At 43.9% G+C, this 21,101-nt stretch overlaps 8 protein-coding genes across 8 annotated transcripts; 4 read left to right on the top strand and 4 right to left on the bottom strand.

The window, feature by feature from the left end:
* Positions 1-1,492: 1,492 nt before the first annotated feature.
* Positions 1,493-2,290, bottom strand: H6S33_004147 (uncharacterized protein; the record flags this gene model as incomplete). The annotated part of the gene is made up of 2 exons (XM_044835522.1): positions 1,493-2,153; positions 2,244-2,290. 2 exons carry the CDS (start codon positions 2,288-2,290, stop codon positions 1,493-1,495), a joined length of 708 nt encoding a protein of 235 aa, XP_044691681.1.
* Positions 2,291-7,611: 5,321 nt separating this feature from the next.
* H6S33_004146 (uncharacterized protein) lies at positions 7,612-7,899 on the top strand (the record flags this gene model as incomplete). Its single annotated transcript, XM_044835521.1, has 1 exon — positions 7,612-7,899. A coding segment is annotated over one exon (288 nt), but the record flags the coding sequence as incomplete, so codon positions are not given.
* A 186-nt stretch (positions 7,900-8,085) lies between these two features.
* Positions 8,086-8,427, top strand: H6S33_004145 (uncharacterized protein; the record flags this gene model as incomplete). The annotated part of the gene is made up of 1 exon (XM_044835520.1): positions 8,086-8,427. A coding segment is annotated over one exon (342 nt), but the record flags the coding sequence as incomplete, so codon positions are not given.
* Positions 8,428-10,147: 1,720 nt separating this feature from the next.
* H6S33_004144 (uncharacterized protein) lies at positions 10,148-10,816 on the bottom strand (the record flags this gene model as incomplete). Its single annotated transcript, XM_044835519.1, has 1 exon — positions 10,148-10,816. A coding segment is annotated over one exon (669 nt), but the record flags the coding sequence as incomplete, so codon positions are not given.
* Positions 10,817-12,482: 1,666 nt separating this feature from the next.
* Positions 12,483-12,917, bottom strand: H6S33_004143 (uncharacterized protein; the record flags this gene model as incomplete). Its single annotated transcript, XM_044835518.1, has 1 exon — positions 12,483-12,917. A coding segment is annotated over one exon (435 nt), but the record flags the coding sequence as incomplete, so codon positions are not given.
* A 4,059-nt stretch (positions 12,918-16,976) lies between these two features.
* H6S33_004142 (uncharacterized protein) lies at positions 16,977-17,264 on the top strand (the record flags this gene model as incomplete). Its single annotated transcript, XM_044835517.1, has 1 exon — positions 16,977-17,264. A coding segment is annotated over one exon (288 nt), but the record flags the coding sequence as incomplete, so codon positions are not given.
* Positions 17,265-17,450: 186 nt separating this feature from the next.
* H6S33_004141 (uncharacterized protein) lies at positions 17,451-17,792 on the top strand (the record flags this gene model as incomplete). Its single annotated transcript, XM_044835516.1, has 1 exon — positions 17,451-17,792. A coding segment is annotated over one exon (342 nt), but the record flags the coding sequence as incomplete, so codon positions are not given.
* Positions 17,793-19,512: 1,720 nt separating this feature from the next.
* H6S33_004140 (uncharacterized protein) lies at positions 19,513-20,194 on the bottom strand (the record flags this gene model as incomplete). The annotated part of the gene is made up of 1 exon (XM_044835515.1): positions 19,513-20,194. A coding segment is annotated over one exon (682 nt), but the record flags the coding sequence as incomplete, so codon positions are not given.
* Between the last annotated feature and the right edge of the window lie 907 nt (positions 20,195-21,101).

Here is a 21,101-nt window from a genome sequence, read left to right as displayed (position 1 = left end):
TATGAAATTCTGCAAGGAAGAGCCGATGAGGCCCTGAAAGTATTTCATCAAAAATACCCGCAAAAACATCGGAAAATACGGGGAAACTTTATGGATCCTCAAAACACGGCGTGAGTAGCTCTGTATCCCAGAAGAAATCCGGGAACAAAAACCAACTCTCCTGTACCAGGTTTTTCATCGGTCTGACAGAGTTCGGATACCATTTTTCCCTGAAAACAATGCAAGAAACGATAGAAAACCGAAGCGTGAGGAAACCCGCATAAAAAAGACAAGGGAAAAAGAGAGATTCTTGCTAACCTCGAAATCTCCACTAGTGGGACGAAAGGTTCTATGACAAGAGTGGAGAATATGTCATTTTCTTTGTTTTTAAAAGGCATTTCATGTTAGAGTTTTCTTTCTCTGATGGAAATAGAAACAGAGATGTAATTTGTACGTAATCACCAATAGAGCTACAGTTTTTCTTTTATGCCAAATACTAATATTCCAGTAACACTACAGTGGACTCAAAACGACTCCACAATAGAGGGGAGTAATGTAACAGTGCCACTATCAGGCTGTTACAAAAGAACCTATTCCATCAGTTAAGCCACCGACCCAAAGTAACAGCAGCTTGTTCTTCATCGACGCGTGAAGATTAGGGCAGTTAGGCTCCTACCTTTATTGGTATAGAGGACAGTGATCTCAATGAGTAAGAAGTCTTACAAATCAAAAATAGGGGGCCGAGTAAGCCTGGAACAGAAGTACAAAGATGGCTGATAGCACAGGGAACCCCGGACGGCAGTTCCCTACCTAGGCAGTCGAATCTTTCAGGTTTCATATATCTCCAACCGATGCCGAAAGACCATGCTTTAGCACGACAGAAATGATTCTGGCGGTGTCCCGGAGTTAATGGAAAATCTAATTCCAAAAACACGTTTTAATCCCCAACACTAACCTCCGCAGTGTCAAACTGCCGGAATGCTCCTGTTTTGCTCCAGAGTATCTTTGGGGAGTGGGAGTGCGACTCAAGCTACTAAAGCAAAACTTCGGTTTACAAACACCCAAATCGGTTCTAATAAAGTTAGAATAAACAACTATTATCTGGTCGGCTGTTTCCAATAGTTCTTGAGATTCCAACCACAGATTTCGGCAAATTGAATGATTTGACTCGGACAGAAGTTCATCCAAGGTGTCGTACTTACTCTCCTCTCCCCTGATAGAAAATAGTTGCTGTACCCCTGACTATCAATAGGCAGACTGTCAGCCGGAAAAAGAACTTGAGCAAATGCGCCGTATTCCTATAAGGGACTCGGTGTTGCCGCAGGTTGGCCTCTCATCATCAACGGATCTTTAATAGAGAGAAGACCCCTTAAAGTTATAATTTTCTAGACTTGAGAACGTTCAAACATACAAACTCCCTTTTTTCTTTCTGAACGAGTATCATCAAAACTCGCTCTCTTTATTTACACTATTCGAAACCAAATCACGGTTGTGCCTCATCGTAGTACCTCAGTCACATGTTTTTATCGATCGTCACTGACATGGTCCCATATGCTTCCACCATATTGGGTCTGTCTGTTCGATAGGTCATGACGTCTCTAAAGTTGTCAGACAATCTTTCCGCCAATTCGTCAATCTTGACCCCTTTATTGTAATGCAAGTGAGACATGTTTCTGATAAACTGCGAGTAGTAGGTGGCAAAGTCTCCTTTGCCTTGCCTCAGGGGGACGAGTTGGTGGTGGATGGTACTTTGGGTATTTAGGTCTCTAAATGAGCCTTTCATGTGGGCGACAAAGAAGGTGACGGAGGAAAAGAAGTCAGCAGGATTGGCGTTAACAAGTTGTATTACCTGATCAAGAGCTCTTCCCTCCAAACAGCTGACCGCATGGATAACCTTTGCTGTCCCATTGCGGAACCGATTATGGTTGACTTCGTGCTTCATTCGGAGTTGGGTAACGAATCCGGAGATTTTGGTCCGGATGCGATCAAACTTTTCAGGGAAAGTTTCAGACCCAAAGGTGGAGACAGTGGTTGATGCAGTAGCAGCGAAAATGGGGATAGGAACATTGGGGGCGGAGGTGATGTGGTCAACATTGAGGTCAAGGTTGACCTGTATTACTTGCTCTTCCAGGTAGCCAATGGTTTTGTGGACGGCAGAGAGCAGTGTACGAGCACTATCCCTCTCGTGTCGGATGCTTTAAAACATAGTAGGGAGGTGGTCAAACAGGGCAGCAGTATTCTATTCGTATTGATGGTTAAACTACTCGATTTTGTTAGATGAGACCCATGTAGGTCGGTTGAGGGTGGACATGGCGTCTGGTGCGGATTACGAGGCAACGTAATACTAGGGAGTTGGGTAGCGAGTATTCCGCAGGGTACGGGAGATGGTCATAGGGGCTGGTAGGTTAATGAGCGAGAGGGGTTGGAGAAACTTACAGTAGTTTAGGTCTAGCGGTGGGAAGGTCGGAGAAGTGAGATGGCCTCCTTATAAAGGAAGAGAAAATAGTACTTGAATAGCAATAGCCAGCGTAGATTACCTAAGCCTTTGCGTACCAAAAGAAAGAGAAGAAAAGAGAGAGAAAAAGAATAGAATCGAGGGCAAAGCCCTTTAATATACATAAAGAAAGCTTAGCAATCACAAATCTCAAGTAACTCATACCCTTAAAATCGACGGAAACTTCTAGAAATCCATAGAAGTTTTCTGATCAATTCGACCCTTTGTAACCTACTATATTATTCAATCGATCTATGAAATCGGACAAGGTTTTAGGATCTGAATTGGGTTACACTGAGAACGTTCAAGCAATTGAGTGCTATACTGTTCGCCAGTCAGCTCGAATATGACATTCTCAATCAAAAGCATTCATAATCCTAATTCTAAAGGCTTGGGGGAATTTGGGCGCATACTGTTACTAGGTAGGTGAGGTGGAACAGATATTATCTTACGGACATCGTCAAATTCCTACCCTTTTACAAAATACAAAATATCAGGATACATGTTATAAAGACTGTTATCAATTAAAACAATGAGTTTTAGAGATAAATGCTGAATATTGTTCACTCTCAAGTTCAGAATATGAGCATAGATTGTATATATTTCCGAATGGATTGGAAAGCCGCAACCTCGTGTTTTGGGAGAAGATATTTTGCAAACCGTAGTGCAGTATTCAATCTATTCAATATTGATCCAGAACCTGGTATACCAATCAAGCCATCAAATACATTGAGTATCAATTTCAGTATTTTACTGTGCCAATAAATATTCATAGCTTTCAAACCTTCATGAACGATTGTAACAAATGAGAATTTGAATTTCTGATATACTCGCTGTCCTGATACATACCCATCAAAGGATTGTAAATAATACAAAAGGTTTTGTTCGTCAATAACTGTTAAATTTGCTGTTCTGATGAGAATGTATCTAATATGTACCGGAATATAATTCTTCTGAGATTGCTATAATCTGATTGGTTGACAGTGACAGGGGTGTTTTGTAAGCACGACACATCAAATTCGTGTGTTTGGTGCAGTTACCCTGCCCGATTTTGTTCTGTTACCCTGCCTATTTTGAGATGGTTACCCTACCCGATTAGTGCGGTTGCTCTGCCTGCTCTGAGCCGTTACCCTACCTTTTTTGTGCGTAACCCTACCTTTTTTGGGCGTTACACTACCTTTTTTGGGCGTTACCCTGCCTGCTCAGGGCCGTTACCCTGCCTATTTTCCTGCCAAGCCCAAACCCTAACCCTGACCTTACCTATGAGACCAGCCCAACCAACGGAACCCTTTATGATTAAATAATAAATATAGCTATTTAGTAGTCAAATATGAGCAGAATAGGCGAGAGAGATGAACAGTAGTTGGCGGGGAGTGCGAAGAGGGAGAGAGAAGACCAGTAAGAGGGGAAGAGGAGGTGCCAGTGTGGTGGAGGAACGGTGAAGGAAGCTGGAATATATCAGAGCTGGCACTGGAGCTGGCATTGGAGCTGGCACAGGAGCTGGCATCGAGGCGAACGCCGGAGTAGTCACTCGAGCGGTCACCGGAGCGGACACAAGAGCGGGAAGACGAGCAGGAACATGAGCGGGAACAGGGGTGGGCACAAGAGCGGGCACAGGAGTGAGGGTTAGAGCTGGCACCGTAGCTGGCACCGGAGCGGATACTGGAGCGGGTACCGGAGCTGCCACCGGAGCGGCATCAGAGCTGGTACTGGAGCTGGAAGCGAAGCGGGCACTGGAGCTTGCAGAGAAGTGGACACTGGAGCTGGCATGTATCTGAGCTGGCACTGGAGCCGGTATCTAATGGAGCTGGCACTGGAGTGGGCATTAAAGATGGTATTCGGGCAGCTCCAGCTAGAGCTGATATATATTTGAGCCGACACCGAAGCTGACAGTGGGGCTGACCTTAATTTTAACTCGCACTGGAGCTGGCATTGAAAATCGGAAATAGATCTCCAGAGCAAAATTTAGGCATTTATGTGACATGGCCGGGAAAACAGAACATGAGACGGCAAAGACAAAATTAACTAATTACTGGAGGTGCCTAGATACTACACATAGGTGGGAGAGAAGGGGACCTCGTGGTCGCGAGGTGGTGCACCTCTAGTAAGTATGAACCAATTATTAATGATATCAACCAAGTTCACTGCTAATTACTGATTCGAATATTTTCCTGACAGGTATCGACTCCTATTTAGTATTCAACCATCATACAGAAAGCGTTTCTTATCGGTATACACTTTACTTGCCATTCCGATTTGTATGCATACGTATCAAGCGATTGCCAAAAATTCTCACAAATCTTATTTAGTATTCCTAATTTACATTCTGTCACAACAAGTGTGCATACAAATCGAATCATAGCAAACCATACCAACAAATCTCAATTTCAAACTGTGATGCAGTTTCTGTTTCGATTGATATTATACCTCTCAAGCTGTCACAAACAGTAGTAACCAATTTCACCTTTAGTGTTTGCTTTACATATTGTCCTAGTAGATATGCATATCTATCCAGCGATTCAATATTGCTCAGTAGTGTCTAGAACAATAATCCTATATAACCCGAAGACTGGTAATTGCAACCTTCATGGTTACGTATCGGAATTAGAATGTAGGACAGAATACTGAAGTGACACTTTTCTATCTATCTTTCTTCAGGTCGTTGTTATTCTATTGGTACAAAATACAATGTTCGGTCAAAATGAAATACAGTGTATTTGGTGGTGGTCGAAACCTGGATGTGAGTAGTTAGGGTTAGGAGCGTTGAAAGTTGGTTTGGTTACGTGCACAAAATACAATCTTCTGTCAAAATGAAATACTTGAATGTGTATTTGGTGGTGGTTGAAACCTGAATATGGGTAGTTGAAGTTATGAGCGTTCAAATCTGAATTGGTTACATGTACAAAATACAATGTTCGGTCAGAATGAAATACAGTGTATTTGGTGGTGGTTGAAACCTGGATGTGGGTAGTTATGGTTACGAGCCTTGAAAGTTGGTTTGCTTACGTGTACAAAATACAATCCTCGGTCAAAATGAAACGAATGTGTATTTGGTGGTGGTTGGAACCTGGATGTGGGTAGTTAGGGTTATGAGCGTTCAAATCTGAATTGGTTACATGTACAAAATACAATGTTCGGTCAGAATGAAATACAGTGTATTTGGTGATGGTCGAAACCTGGATGTGGGTAGTTAGGGTTACGAGCGTTTAAAGTTGGTTTGCTTACGTGTACAAAATACAATCCTCGGTCAAAATGAAACACTTGAATGTGTATTTGGTGGTGGTTGGAACCTGGATGTGGGTAGTTAGGGTTATGAGCGTTCAAATCTGAATTGGTTACGTGTACAACATACAATCCTCGGTCAAAATGAAATACAATGTGTATTTGGTGGTGGTTGAAACCTGGATGTGGGTAGTTAGGGTTACGAGCGTTGAAAGTTGGTTTGCTTACGTGTACAAAATACAATCCTCGGTCAAAATGAAATACTTGAATGTGTATTTGGTGGTGGTTGGAACCTGGATGTGGGTAGTTAGGGTTACGAGCCTTGAAGTGGGATTTTGGTTAGGGTTAGAGAATACGGTTTTCGGTCAAAATGAAATGCATGAATCTGTATTACGAGGTGGTTTAAACCTGGCTGTTGGCGGTTAGGGTTACGAGCATTGCCATCTGGTTCGGTTAGGTGTGCAAAATAGAATTTTCGGCAGAAATGAAATACATAAATCTGTATTTGGTGGTGGTTTGTACCTGGCTGTTGGCGGTTAGGGTTACGAGCGTCGAAGTGGTATTCGCCCAATGCGGTAACCCGGGGTTCAGAATCCTAAATGCGTGTATTTCATCGAACCGCAAGATGGGGAAACACGGGATGATTCAGTTTTGAACGCTGTCATGATTATAGGATAGAGAATGCACGCTCGGTACGGTGCAGTTGTCGATTGTTGTGAGTCTCGGTGATGGAGTGAACCAGGACGGGTCGCCAAGACTCACAGTGAGTTACCCTACTCAACGGCCCCCACCCACCACCTCCGCCCCCGCAATCACGACCACGACCCCCTGTACGCGCATACCTGATGATGGGAATGGACTCGGGTCGTCCTGTTCGACCCATAGCCACGGAGCCCGGAATTGTGGGGCGACGGTTCCCGGGCAACCTCAAAATCCTGTCCGACATTCGACTACTAGAGTTAACCCTAGTTAACCCTAGTTCGGCCCGTAACCCTAGCTAACCCTAGCTAACCCTAGTTAACCCTAGTTCGGCCCGTAACCCTAGTTAACCCTAGTTAACCCTAGTTCGGCCCGTAACCCTAGCTAACCCTAGTTAACCCTAGTTCGGCCCGTAACCCTAGCTAACCCTAGTTAACCCTAGTTCGGCCCGTAACCCTAGCTAACCCTAGTTAACCCTAGTTCGGCCCGTAACCCTAGTTAACCCTAGCTAACCCTAGTTAACCCTGATTTGGCCTGTAACCCGTATTTGGCCTGTCATTCCAGTTAACCCTATCTACCCCTAGCAATAGGTTACCCAAGCTAACAATCAACAGCCCCCACCCACTACCTCCACTCCAGATATCACAATAATGTTGCCTTTTACCCACATACCTGACGATGCTGATGAATTCTATTCGTTTTGGCCAACGTATAGCAACGGAATCGGGAATTGTACGGGTACGGTTCTCGCCCAACCGAACAATCTTGTCCTAAGTTGCTCTAGCAAAATGGTTTCTGTACAATCACCAACCGTTACGATCAAATCTTAACGCCCAAAGTCACCTCAGGTCTGCAAACTCACACCGGTGCTTCTGGATAAAATCCGGCCTCATTCAGCTTCAGACCCTAAGTAATTCTCCTCGGAAGAGGCTGTGGATCACACCTTCGGTAAGACAGTAGACCGAAACCTAACTTTGAGACACGGTGATGTCTTTTAGAAGAAAATATGCTACATCCCAAATCACCGAGAGCTCAAACAAAAAATCATTAGCGCCCTACATGATTCGAAGCCCGCAAGCCACTTGGGTCAATTCAAAACTGCAGAGCATCTTCGGGCACTGTTCTTTTGCCCAAAGATGGACAATGATATGGGAGAATATGTGTGGAGTTGCGATACAGGTCAAAGCAATAAAAGCTCCAGTCATGAAAAGTACAGGATGCTACCATATTCAGAGGTCCTCAATACTCCTTGCAGCTCCATCTCTATGGACTTTTTCGTTAGTTTGCCAGAATCTGAAGCCTATACCCGTATCGGGGTTATTGTTGAACGCTTTACAAAAATCACCTACTTCATACCGCTCAAGACCGAGGCAACAATCAAGGAACTTTCGCAGATATTCCTTCAAGAAATATGCCGACTACATGGACTATCCGAATTATTCATTTCTGATCGGGACTTCAGATTCGAAAGCAAGTTCTGGCATTCATTGATCAAGCTTCTCGGAGTCAACCTTTGTCTGTCTACGGCATATCGTCCCCAAGCTGACAGGTGAACTGAGAGGGTCAATCAAACGCTAGAGCAATATTTCAGAAACTTTTGGTCCTACCAGTAGGACGATTGGGCAGGGTTACTGCCGCTTGCACAGTACGCCTACAAAACGGCAACCCAATAGTCCATTAAAGTATCTCAGTTCTACGCGAACTATGGGTTCGAGCCTGATTCCGATTGGCATTCGCGCAGAAGGAAGCTGGACAATGCCAATGTTTCCAGTCCCGTACCAAAGTTCAAGTGGAAAGCTCTTTGGAAAACTATGAGGACAGATATTTTTAAGGCACAGGCCCGGCAGAAGAAATGGTATGACCAGAAGCATATGAAACCTCCACAACCTGAAGATGGGGATAAGGTGATGATGGACCGACGCAATATGGTTGCCAATCGACCCTCAAGCAAGCTTGACTACAAGAAACTATGTCTCTTTGAGGTTGATGAGAAACTTGTTGTTGCGTTCTACACGCTGAAGCTTCCCTCTTAATGGAACATTCATGCCGTCTTCCAAATATTTCTGCTGGAGTCCTATTTGGGACTGAAATACCCTCGATGCACTGAAGTCCCTCCTACTCCAGATGAGGTCGAAGGAGAATACAGTCACGTTCTCCGACAAATAGCTAATAGCAGATGGCAATATGCTAGGCATTCGAAAGTGTTTGTAGAGTATCGCATTGTTTGGGAGGGCTATCGTTCGGAAGACTCCTGGGAACCATATGAAATTCTGCAAGGAAGAGCCGATGAGGCCCTGAAAGTATTTCATCAAAAATACCCGCAAAAACATCGGAAAATACGGGGAAACTTTATGGATCCTCAAAACACGGCGTGAGTAGCTCTGTATCCCAGAAGAAATCCGGGAACAAAAACCAACTCTCCTGTACCAGGTTTTTCATCGGTCTGACAGAGTTCGGATACCATTTTTCCCTGAAAACAATGCAAGAAACGATAGAAAACCGAAGCGTGAGGAAACCCGCATAAAAAAGACAAGGGAAAAAGAGAGATTCTTGCTAACCTCGAAATCTCCACTAGTGGGACGAAAGGTTCTATGACAAGAGTGGAGAATATGTCATTTTCTTTGTTTTTAAAAGGCATTTCATGTTAGAGTTTTCTTTCTCTGATGGAAATAGAAACAGAGATGTAATTTGTACGTAATCACCAATAGAGCTACAGTTTTTCTTTTATGCCAAATACTAATATTCCAGTAACACTACAGTGGACTCAAAACGACTCCACAATAGAGGGGAGTAATGTAACAGTGCCACTATCAGGCTGTTACAAAAGAACCTATTCCATCAGTTAAGCCACCGACCCAAAGTAACAGCAGCTTGTTCTTCATCGACGCGTGAAGATTAGGGCAGTTAGGCTCCTACCTTTATTGGTATAGAGGACAGTGATCTCAATGAGTAAGAAGTCTTACAAATCAAAAATAGGGGGCCGAGTAAGCCTGGAACAGAAGTACAAAGATGGCTGATAGCACAGGGAACCCCGGACGGCAGTTCCCTACCTAGGCAGTCGAATCTTTCAGGTTTCATATATCTCCAACCGATGCCGAAAGACCATGCTTTAGCACGACAGAAATGATTCTGGCGGTGTCCCGGAGTTAATGGAAAATCTAATTCCAAAAACACGTTTTAATCCCCAACACTAACCTCCGCAGTGTCAAACTGCCGGAATGCTCCTGTTTTGCTCCAGAGTATCTTTGGGGAGTGGGAGTGCGACTCAAGCTACTAAAGCAAAACTTCGGTTTACAAACACCCAAATCGGTTCTAATAAAGTTAGAATAAACAACTATTATCTGGTCGGCTGTTTCCAATAGTTCTTGAGATTCCAACCACAGATTTCGGCAAATTGAATGATTTGACTCGGACAGAAGTTCATCCAAGGTGTCGTACTTACTCTCCTCTCCCCTGATAGAAAATAGTTGCTGTACCCCTGACTATCAATAGGCAGACTGTCAGCCGGAAAAAGAACTTGAGCAAATGCGCCGTATTCCTATAAGGGACTCGGTGTTGCCGCAGGTTGGCCTCTCATCATCAACGGATCTTTAATAGAGAGAAGACCCCTTAAAGTTATAATTTTCTAGACTTGAGAACGTTCAAACATACAAACTCCCTTTTTTCTTTCTGAACGAGTATCATCAAAACTCGCTCTCTTTATTTACACTATTCGAAACCAAATCACGGTTGTGCCTCATCGTAGTACCTCAGTCACATGTTTTTATCGATCGTCACTGACATGGTCGCATATGCTTCCACCATATTGGGTCTGTCTGTTCGATAGGTCATGACGTCTCTAAAGTTGTCAGACAATCTTTCCGCCAATTCGTCAATCTTGACCCCTTTATTGTAATGCAAGTGGGACATGTTTCTGATGAACTGCGAGTAGTAGGTGGCAAAGTCTCCTTTGCCTTGCCTCAGGGGGACGAGTTGGCGGTGGATGGTACTTTGGGTATTTAGGTCTCTAAATGAGCCTTTCATGTGGGCGACAAAGAAGGTGACGGAGGAAAAGAAGTCAGCAGGATTGGCGCTAACAAGTTGTATTACCTGATCAAGAGCTCTTCCCTCCAAACAGCTGACCGCATGGATAACCTTTGCTGTCCCATTGCGGAACCGATTATGGTTGACTTCGTGCTTTATTCGGAGTTGGGTAACGAATCCGGAGATTTTGGTCCGGATGCGATCAAACTTTTCAGGGAAAGTTTCAGACCCAAAGGTGGAGACAGTGGTTGATGCAGTAGCAGCGAAAATGGGGATAGGAACATTGGGGGCGGAGGTGATGTGGTCAACATTGAGGTCAAGGTTGACCTGTATTACTTGCTCTTCCAGGTAGCCAATGGTTTTGTGGACGGCAGAGAGCAGTGTACGAGCACTATCCCTCTCGTGTCGGATGCTTTAAAACATAGTAGGGAGGTGGTCAAACAGGGCAGCAGTATTCTATTCGTATTGATGGTTAAACTACTCGATTTTGTTAGATGAGACCCATGTAGGTCGGTTGAGGGTGGACATGGCGTCTGGTGCGGATTACGACGCAACGTAATCCTAGGGAGTTGGGTAGCGAGTATTCCGCAGGGTACGGGAGATGGTCATAGGGGCTGGTAGGTTAATGAGTGAGAGGGGTTGGAGAAACTTACAGTAGTTTAGGTCTAGCGGTGGGAAGGTCGGAGAAGTGAGATGGCCTCCTTATAAAGGAAGAGAAAATAGTACTTGAATAGCAATAGCCAGCGTAGATTACCTAAGCCTTTGCGTACCAAAAGAAAGAGAAGAAAAGAGAGAGAAAAAGAATAGAATCGAGGGCAAAGCCCCTTAATATACATAAAGAAAGCTTAGCAATCACAAATCTCAAGTAACTCATACCCTTAAAATCGACGGAAACTTCTAGAAATCCATAGAATTTTTCTGATCAATTCGACCCTTTGTAACCTACTACATTATTCAATCGATCTATGAAATCGGACAAGGTTTTGGGATCTGAATTGGGTTACACTGAGAACATTCAAGCAATTGAGTGCTATACTGATCGCCAGTCAGCTCGAATATGATATTCTCAATCAAAAGCATTCATAATCCTAATTCTAAAGGCTTGGGGAATTTGGGCGCATACTGTTACTAGGTAGGTGAGGTGGAACAGATATTATCTTACGGACATCGTCAAATTCCTACCCTTTTACAAAATACAAAATATCAGGATACATGTTATAAAGACTGTTATCAATTAAAACAATGAGTTTTAGAGATAAGTGCTGAATATTGTTCACTCTCAAGTTCAGAATATGAGCATAGATTGTATATATTTCCGAATGGATTGGAAAGCCGCAACCTCGTGTTTTGGGAGAAGATATTTTGCAAACCGTAGTGCAGTATTCAATCTATTCAATATTGATCCAGAACATGGTATACCAATCAAGCCATCAAATACATTGAGTATCAATTTCAGTATTTTACTGTGCCAATAAATATTCATAGCTTTCAAACCTTCATGAACGATTGTGACAAATGAGAATTTGAATTTCTGATATACTCGCTGTCCTGATACATACCCATCAAAGGATTGTAAATAATACAAAAGGTTTTGTTCGTCAATAACTGTTAAATTGCTGTTCTGATGAGAATGTATCTAATATGTACCGGAATATAATTCTTCTGAGATTGCTATAATCTGATTGGTTGACAGTGACAGGGGTGTTTTGTAAGCACGACACATCAAATTCGTGTGTTTGGTGCAGTTACCCTGCCCGATTTTGTTCTGTTACCCTGCCTATTTTGAGATGGTTACTCTACCCGATTAGTGCGGTTGCCCTGCCTGCTCTGAGCCGTTATCCTACCTTTTTTGTGCGTAACCCTACATTTTTTGTGCGTTACCCTACCTTTTTTGGGCGTTACCCTGCCTGCTCAGGGCCGTTACCCTGCACATTTTCCTGCCAAGCCCAAACCCTAACCCTGACCTTACCTATGAGACCAGCCCAACCAACGGACCTTTATGATTAAATAATAAATATAGCTATTTAGTAGTCAAATATGAGCAGAATAGGCGAGAGAGACTAACAGTAGTTGGCGGGAGTGCGAAGAGGGAGAGGGAAGACCAGTAAGAGCGGAAGAGGAGGTGCCAGTGGGTGGAGGAATGGTGAAGGGAGCTGGAATATATCAGAGCTGCACTGGAGCTGGCATTGGAGCTGGCACAGGAGCTGGTCATCGAGGCGAACGCCGGAGTAGTCACTCGAGCGGTCACCGGAGCGGACACAAGAGCGGGAAGACGAGCAGGAACATGAGCGGGAACAGGGGTGGGCACAAGAGCGGGCACAGGAGTGAGGGTTAGAGCTGGCACCGGAGTGGCCGGAGCTGGCACCGAGCGGGTACTGAGCGGGTACCGGAGCTGCCACCGGAGCGGCATCAGAGCTGGTACTGGAGCTGGAAGCGAAGCGGGCACTGGAGCTGGCATGTATCTGAGCTGGCACTGGAGCCGGCATCTAATGGAGCTGGACTGGAGTGGGCATTAGAGATGGCATTCGGGCGGCTCCGGCTAGAGCTGGAATATATTTGAGTCGAGACCGAAGCTGACACTGGGGTTGACCTTGATTTTAGCTCGCACCGGAGTGGGCATTAGAGCTGGCACTGGACCTGGCATTGAAAATCGGAAATTGATCTCCAGAACAAGATTTAGGCATTTATGTGACATGGCCGGGAAAACAGAACATGAGACGGCAAACACAAAATTAACTAATTACTGGAGGTGCCTAGATATACACATAGGTGGGAGAGAAGGGGACCTCAGGGTCGAGGTGCGCGAGGTCGTTTAGTAAGTATGAACCAATTATTAATGATATCAACCAAGTTCACTGCTAATTACTGATTCGAAATTTTCCTGACAGGTATCGACTCCTATTTAGTATTCAACCATGATACAGAAAGTTCTTATCGGTATACACTTTACTTGCCATTCCGATTGTATGCATACGTATCAAGCGATTGCCAAAAATTCTCACAAATCTTATTTAGTATACCTGATTTACATTCTGTCACAACAAGTGTGCATACAAATCGAATCATAGCAAACCATACCAACAAATCTCAATTTCAAACTGTGATGCAGTTTCTGTTTCGATTGATATTATACCTCTCAAGCTATCACAAACAGTAGTAACCAATTTCACCATTAGTGTTTGCTTTACATATTGTCCTAGTAGACATGCATATCTATCCAGCGATTCAATATTGCTCAGTAGTGTCTAGAACAATAATCCTATATAACCCGAAGACTGGTAATTGCAACCTTCATGGTTACGTATCGGAATTAGAATGTAGGACAGAATACTGAAGTGACACTTTTCTATCTATTTTTCTTCAGGTCGTGTTGTTATTTATTGGTACAAAATTCAATTTTTGGTCAAAATGTAACAGATCAATGTGTATTTGGTGGTGGTTAAAACCTGGATGTGGGTAGTTAGGGTTACGAGCGTTCAAATCTGAATTGGTTACATGTACAAAATACAATGTTCGGTCATAATGAATACAGTGTATTTGTGGTGGTCGAAACCTGGATGTGGGTAGTTAGGGTTAGGAGCATTGAAAGTTGGTTTGGTTACGTGCACAAAATACAATCTTCGGTCAAAATGAAATACTTGAATGTGTATTTGGTGGTGGTTGGAACCTGAATATGGGTAGTTAGGTTTATGAGCGTTCAAATCTGAATTGGTTACATGTACAAAATACATGCTCGGTCAAAATGAAATACATGTGTATTTTGTGGTGGTTGAAACCTGAATGTGGGTAGTTAGGGTTAGGAGCGTTGAAAGTTGGTTTGCTTACGTGTACAAAATACAATGTTCGGTCAAAATGAAACATGAATGTGTATGGTGGTGGTTGGAACCTGGATGTGGGTAGTTAGGGTTATGAGCGTTCAAATCTGAATTGATTACATGTACAAAATACAATGTTCGGTCAAAATGAAATGCATGAATCTGTATTACGAGGTGGTGTAAACTTGGCTGTTGGCGGTTAGGGTTACGAGCGTTGAAAGTTGGTTTGGTTATGTGTACAAAATACAATCTTCGGTCAAAATGAAATGCATGAATCTGTATTACGAGGTGGTGTAAACTTGGCTGTTGACGGTTAGGGTTACGAGCGTTGAAAGTTAGTTGGTTATGTGTACAAAGTACAATCTTCGGTCAAAATGAAATACATGAATCTGTATTACGAGGTGGTTTAAACCTGGCTGTTGGCGGTAGGGTTACGAGCGTTGAAAGTGGTTTGCTTACATGTACAAAATACAATGTTCGGTCAAAATGAAACGAATGTGTATTCGGTGGTGGTTGGAACTGGATGTGGGTAGTTAGGGTTACGAGCGTTGAAGTGGGATTTGGTTAGGGTTAGAGAATACGGTTTTCGGTCAAAATGAAATGCATGAATCTGTATTACGAGGTGGTGTAAACTTGGCTGTTGGCGGTTAGGGTTACGAGCGTTGAAAGTTGGTTTGGTTAAGTGTACAAAGTACAATCTTCGGTTAAAATGAAATACATGAATCTGTATTACGAGGTGGTTAAACCTGGCTGTTGGTGGTTAGGGTTACGAGCGTTGAAAGTTGGTTTGCTTACATGTACAAAATACAATGTTCGGTCAAAATGAAATACTTGAATGTGTATTTGGTGGTGGTTGGAACCTGAATATGGGTAGTTAGGGTTATGAGCGTTCAAATCTGAATTGGTTACATGTACAAATACAATGCTCGGTCAAAATGAAATACAATGTGTATTGGTGGTGGTCGAAACCTGGATGTGGGTAGTTAGGGTTAGGAGCGTTGAAAGTTGGTTTGGTTACGTGCACAAAATACAATCTTCGGTCAAAATGAAATACTTGAATGTGTATTGGTGGTGGTTGGAACCTGGATGTGGGTAGTTAGGGTTACGAGCCTTGAAGTGGATTTTGGTTAGGGTTAGAGAATACGGTTTTCGGTCAAAATGAAATGCATGAATCTGTATTACGAGGTGGTTTAAACCTGGCTGTTGGCGGTTAGGGTTACGAGCATTGCCATCTGGTTCGGTTAGGTGTGCAAAATAGAATTTTCGGCAGAAATGAAATACATAAATCTGTATTTGGTGGTGGTTTGTACCTGGCTGTTGGCGGTTAGGGTTACGAGCGTCGAAGTGGTATTCGCCCAATGCGGTAACCGGGGTTCAGAATCCTAAATGCGTGTATTTCATCGAACCGCAAGATGGGGAACACGGGATGATTCAGTTTGAACGCTGTCATGATTATAGGATAGAGAATGCACGCTCGGTACGGTGCAGTTGTCGATTGTTGTGAGTCTCGGTGATGGAGTGAACCAGGACGGGTCGCCAAGACTCACAGTGAGTTACTACTCAACGGCCCCACCACCCACCTCCGCCCCCGCAATCACGACCACGACCCCCTGTACGCGCATACCTGATGATGGGAATGGACTCGGGTCGTCCTGTTCGACCCATAGCCACGGAGCCCGGAATTGTGGGGCGACGGTTCCCGGGCAACCTCAAAATCCTGTCCGACATTCGACTACTAGAGTTAACCCTAGTTAACCCTAGTTCGGCCCGTAACCCTAGCTAACCCTAGCTAACCCTAGTTAACCCTAGTTCGGCCCGTAACCCTAGTTAACCCTAGTTAACCCTAGTTCGGCCCGTAACCCTAGCTAACCCTAGTTAACCCTAGTTCGGCCCGTAACCCTAGCTAACCCTAGTAACCCTAGTTCGGCCCGTAACCCTAGCTAACCCTAGTTAACCCTAGTTCGGCCCGTAACCCTAGTTAACCCTAGTTAACCCTAGTTAACCCTAGTTCGGCCCGTAACCCTAGTTAACCCTAGCTAACCCTAGTTAACCCTGATTTGGCCTGTAACCCGTATTTGGCCTGTCATCCCAGTTAACCTATCTACCCCTAGCACTAGGTCACCCGAGCTAACACTCAACAGCCCCCACCCACTACCTCCACTCCAGATATCACAATCATGTTGCCTTTTACCCACATACCTGACGATGCTGATGGATTCTATTCGTTTTGGCCAACGGATAGCAACGGAATCGGGAATTGTACGGGTACGGTTCTCGCCCAACCGAACAATCCTGTCCTAAGTTGCCCTAGCAGAATGGTTTCTGTACAACCACCAACCGTTACGATCAAATCTTAACGCCCAAAGTCACCTCAGGTCTGCAAACTCACACCGGTGCTTCTGGACAAAATCCGGCCTCATTCAGCTTCAGACCCTAAGTAATTCTCCTCGGAGGAGGCTGTGGATCACACCTTCGGTAAGACAGTAAACCGAAACCTAACTTTGAGACACGGTAATGTCTTTTAGAAGAAAAGATGCTACATCCCAAATCACCGAGAGCTCAAACCAAAAATCATGAGCGCCCTACATGATTCGAAGCCCACAAGCCACATGCGTCAATTCAAAACTGCAGAGCATCTTCGGGGACTGTTCTTTTGCCCAAAGATGGACAATGATATGGGAGAATACGTATGGAGTTGCGATACATGTCAAAGCAATAAAAGCTCCAGTCATGAAAAGTACAGGATGCTACCATATTCAGAGGTCCCCAATACTCCTTGCAGCTCCATCTCTATGGACTTTTTCGTTAGTTTGCCAGAATCTGAAGCCTATACCCGTATCGGGGTTATTGTTGAACGCTTTACAAAAATCACCTACTTCATACCGCTCAAGACCGAGGCAACAATCAAGGAACTTTCGCAGATATTCCTTCAAGAAATATGCCGACTACATGGACTATCCGAATTATTCATTTCTGATCGGGACTTCAGATTCGAAAGCAAGTTCTGGCATTCATTGATCAAGCTTCTCGGAGTCAACCTTTGTCTGTCTACGGCATATCGTCCTCAAGCTGACAGGTGAACTGAGAGGGTCAATCAAACGCTAGACCAATATTTCAGAAACTTTTGGTCCTACCAGTAGGACGATTGGGCAGGGTTACTGCCGCTTGCACAGTACGCCTACAAAACGGCAACCCAATAGTCCATTAAAGTATCTCAGTTCTACGCGAACTATGGGTTCGAGCCTGATTCCGATTGGCATTCGCGCAGAAGGAAGCTGGACAATGCCAATGTTTCCAGTCCCGTACCAAAGTTCAAGTGGAAAGCTCTTTGGAAAACTATGAGGACAGATATTTTTAAGGCACAGGCCCGGCAGAAGAAATGGTATGACCAGAAGCATATGAAACCTCCAGAACCTGAAGATGGGCATAAGGTGATGATGGACCGACGCAATATGGTTGCCAATCGACCCTCAAGCAAGCTTGACTACAAGAAACTATGTCTCTTTGAGGTTGATGAGAAACTTGTTGTTGCGTTCTACACGCTGAAGCTTCCCTCTTAATGGAACATTCATGCCGTCTTCCAAATATTTCTGCTGGAGTCCTATTTGGGACTGAAATAGCCTCGACGCACTGAAGTCCCTCCTACTCCAGATGAGGTCGAAGGAGAATACAGTCACGTTCTCCGACAAATAGCTAATAGCAGATGGCAATATGCTAGGCATTCGAAAGTGTTTGTAGAGTATCGCATTGTTTGGGAGGGCTATCGTTCGGAAGACTCCTGGGAACCATATGAAATTCTGCAAGGAAGAGCCGATGAGGCCCTGAAAGTATTTCATCAAAAATACCCGCAAAAACATCGGAAAATACGGGGAAACTTTATGGATCCTCAAAACACGGCGTGAGTAGCTCTGTATCCCAGAAGAAATCCGGGAACAAAAACCAACTCTCCTGTACCAGGTTTTTCATCGGTCTGACAGAGTTCGGATACCATTTTTCCCTGAAAACAATGCAAGAAACGATAGAAAACCGAAGCGTGAGGAAACCCGCATAAAAGAGACAAGGGAAAAAGAGAGATTCTTGCTAACCTCGAAATCTCCACTAGTGGGACGAAAGGTTCTATGACAAGAGTGGAGAATATGTCATTTTCTTTGTTTTTAAAAGGCATTTCATGTTAGAGTTTTCTTTCTCTGATGGAAATAGAAACAGAGATGTAATTTGTACGTAATCACCAATAGAGCTACAGTTTTTCTTTTATGCCAAATACTAATATTCCAATAACACTACAGTGGACTCAAAACGAGTCTACAATAGAGGGGAGTAATGTAACAAGGCCACTATCAGGCTGTTACAAGAGAACCTATTCCATCAGTTAAGCCACCGACCCAAAGTAACAGCAGCTTGTTCTTCATCGACGCGTGAAGATTAGGGCAGTTAGGCTCCTACCTTTATTGGTATAGAGGACAGTGATCTCAATGAGTAAGAAGTATTACAAATCAAAAATAGGGGGCCGAGTAAGCCTGGAACAGAAGTACAAAGATGGCTGATAGCATAGGGAACCCCGGACGGCAGTTCCCTACCTAGGCAGTCGAATCTTTCAGGTTTCATATATCTCCAACCGATGCCGAAAGACCATGCTTTAGCACGACAGAAATGATTCTGGCGGTGTCCCGGAGTTAATGGAAAATCTAATTCCAAAAACACGTTTTAATCCCCAACACTAACCTCCGCAGTGTCAAACTGCCGGAATGCTCCTGTTTTGCTCCAGAGTAGCTTTGGGGAGTGGGAGTGCGACTCAAGCTACTAAAGCAAAACTTCGGTTTACAAACACCCAAATCGGTACTAATAAAGTTAGAATAAACAACTATTATCTGGTCGGCTGTTTCCAATAGTTCTTGAGATTCCAACCACAGATTTCGGCAAATTGAATGATTTGACTCGGACAGAAGTTCATCCAAGGTGTCGTAGTTACTCTCCTCTCCCCTGATAGAAAATAGTTGCTGTACCACTGACTATCAATAGGCAGACTGTCAGTCGGAAAAAGAACTTGAGCAAATGCGCCGTATTCCTATAAGGGACTCGGTGTTGCCACAGGTTGGCCTCTCATCATCAACGGATCTTTAATAGAGAGAAGACCCCTTAAAGTTATAATTTTCTAGACTTGAGAACGTTCAAACATACAAACTCCCTTTTTTCTTTCTGAACGAGTATCATCAAAACTCGCTCTCTTTATTTACACTATTCGAAAGCAAATCACGGTTGTGCCTCATCGTAGTACCTCAGTCACATGTTTTTATCGATCGTCACTGACATGGTCGCATATGCTTCCACCATATTGGGTCTGTCTGTTCGATAGGTCATGACGTCTCTAAAGTTGTCAGACAATCTTTCCGCCAATTCGTCAATCTTGACCCCTTTATTGTAATGCAAGTGAGACATGTTTCTGATAAACTGCGAGTAGTAGGTGGCAAAGTCTCCTTTGCCTTGCCTCAGGGGGACGAGTTGGCGGTGGATGGTACTTTGGGTATTTAGGTCTCTAAATGAGCCTTTCATGTGGGCGACAAAGAAGGTGACGGAGGAAAAGAAGTCAGCAGGATTGGCGCTAACAAGTTGTATTACCTGATCAAGGGCTCTTCCCTCCAAACAGCTGACCGCATGGATAACCTTTGCTGTCCCATTGCGGAACCGATTATGGTTGACTTCGTGCTTCATTCGGAGTTGGGTAACGAATCCGGAGATTTTGGTCCGGATGCCATCAAACTTTTCGGGGAAAGTTTCAGACCCAAAGGTGGAGACAGTGGTTGGTGCAGTAGCAGCGAAAATGGGGATAGGAACATTGGGGGCGGAGGTGGTGTGGTCAACATTGAGGTCAAGGTTGACCTGTATTACTTGCTCTTCCAGGTAGCCAATGGTTTTGTGGACGGCGGAGAGCAGTGTACGAGCACTATCCCTCTCGTGTCGGATGCTTTAAAAGATAGTAGGGAGGTGGTCAAACAGGGCAGCAGTATTCTATTCGTATTGATTGTTAAACTACTCGATTTTGTTAGATGAGACCCATGTAGGTCGGTTGAGGGTGGACATGGCGTATGGTGCGGATTACGACGCAACGTAATCCTAGTGAGTTGGGTAGCGAGTATTCCGCAGGGTACGGGACATGGTCATAGGGGCTGGTAGGTTAATCAGCGAGAGGGGTTGGAGAAACTTACAGTAGTTTAGGTCTAGCGGTGGGAAGGTCGGAGAAGTGAGATGGCCTCCTTATAAAGGAAGAGAAAGTAGTACTTGAATAGCAATATGCAGCGTAGTTTACCTAAGCCTTTGCGTACCAAAAGAAAGAGAAGAAAAGAGAGGGAAAAAGAATAGAATCGAGGGCAAAGCCCCTTAATATACATAAAGAAAGCTTAGCAATCATAAATCTCAAGTAACTCATACCCTTAAAATCGACGGAAACTTCTAGAAATCCATAGAAGTTTTCTGATCAATTCGACCCTTTGTAACCTACTATATTATTCAATCGATCTATGAAATCGGACAAGGTTTTAGGATCTGAATTGGGTTAAACTGAGAACGTTCAAGCAATTGAGTGCTATACTGATCGCCACTCAGCTCAAATATGACATTCTCAATCAAAAGCATTCATAATCCTAACACTAAAGGCTTGGGGGAATTTGGGCGCATACTGTTAATAGGTAGGTGAGGTGGAACAGATGTTATCTTGCAGACATCGTCAAATTCCTACCCTTTTACAAAATACAAAATATCAGGATACATGTTATGAAGACTGTTATCAATTAAAACAATGAGTTTTAGAGATAAGTGCTGAATATTGTTCACTCTCAAGTTCAGAATATGATCATACATTGTATATATTTCCG

This window comes from Morchella sextelata (assembly GCF_020137385.1).
Source record: "Morchella sextelata strain SCLS chromosome Unknown scls_16, whole genome shotgun sequence".
NCBI classification, from domain to species: Eukaryota; Fungi; Ascomycota; class Pezizomycetes; order Pezizales; family Morchellaceae; genus Morchella; species Morchella sextelata.
This window is presented reverse-complemented; position numbering and strand designations above follow the sequence as displayed.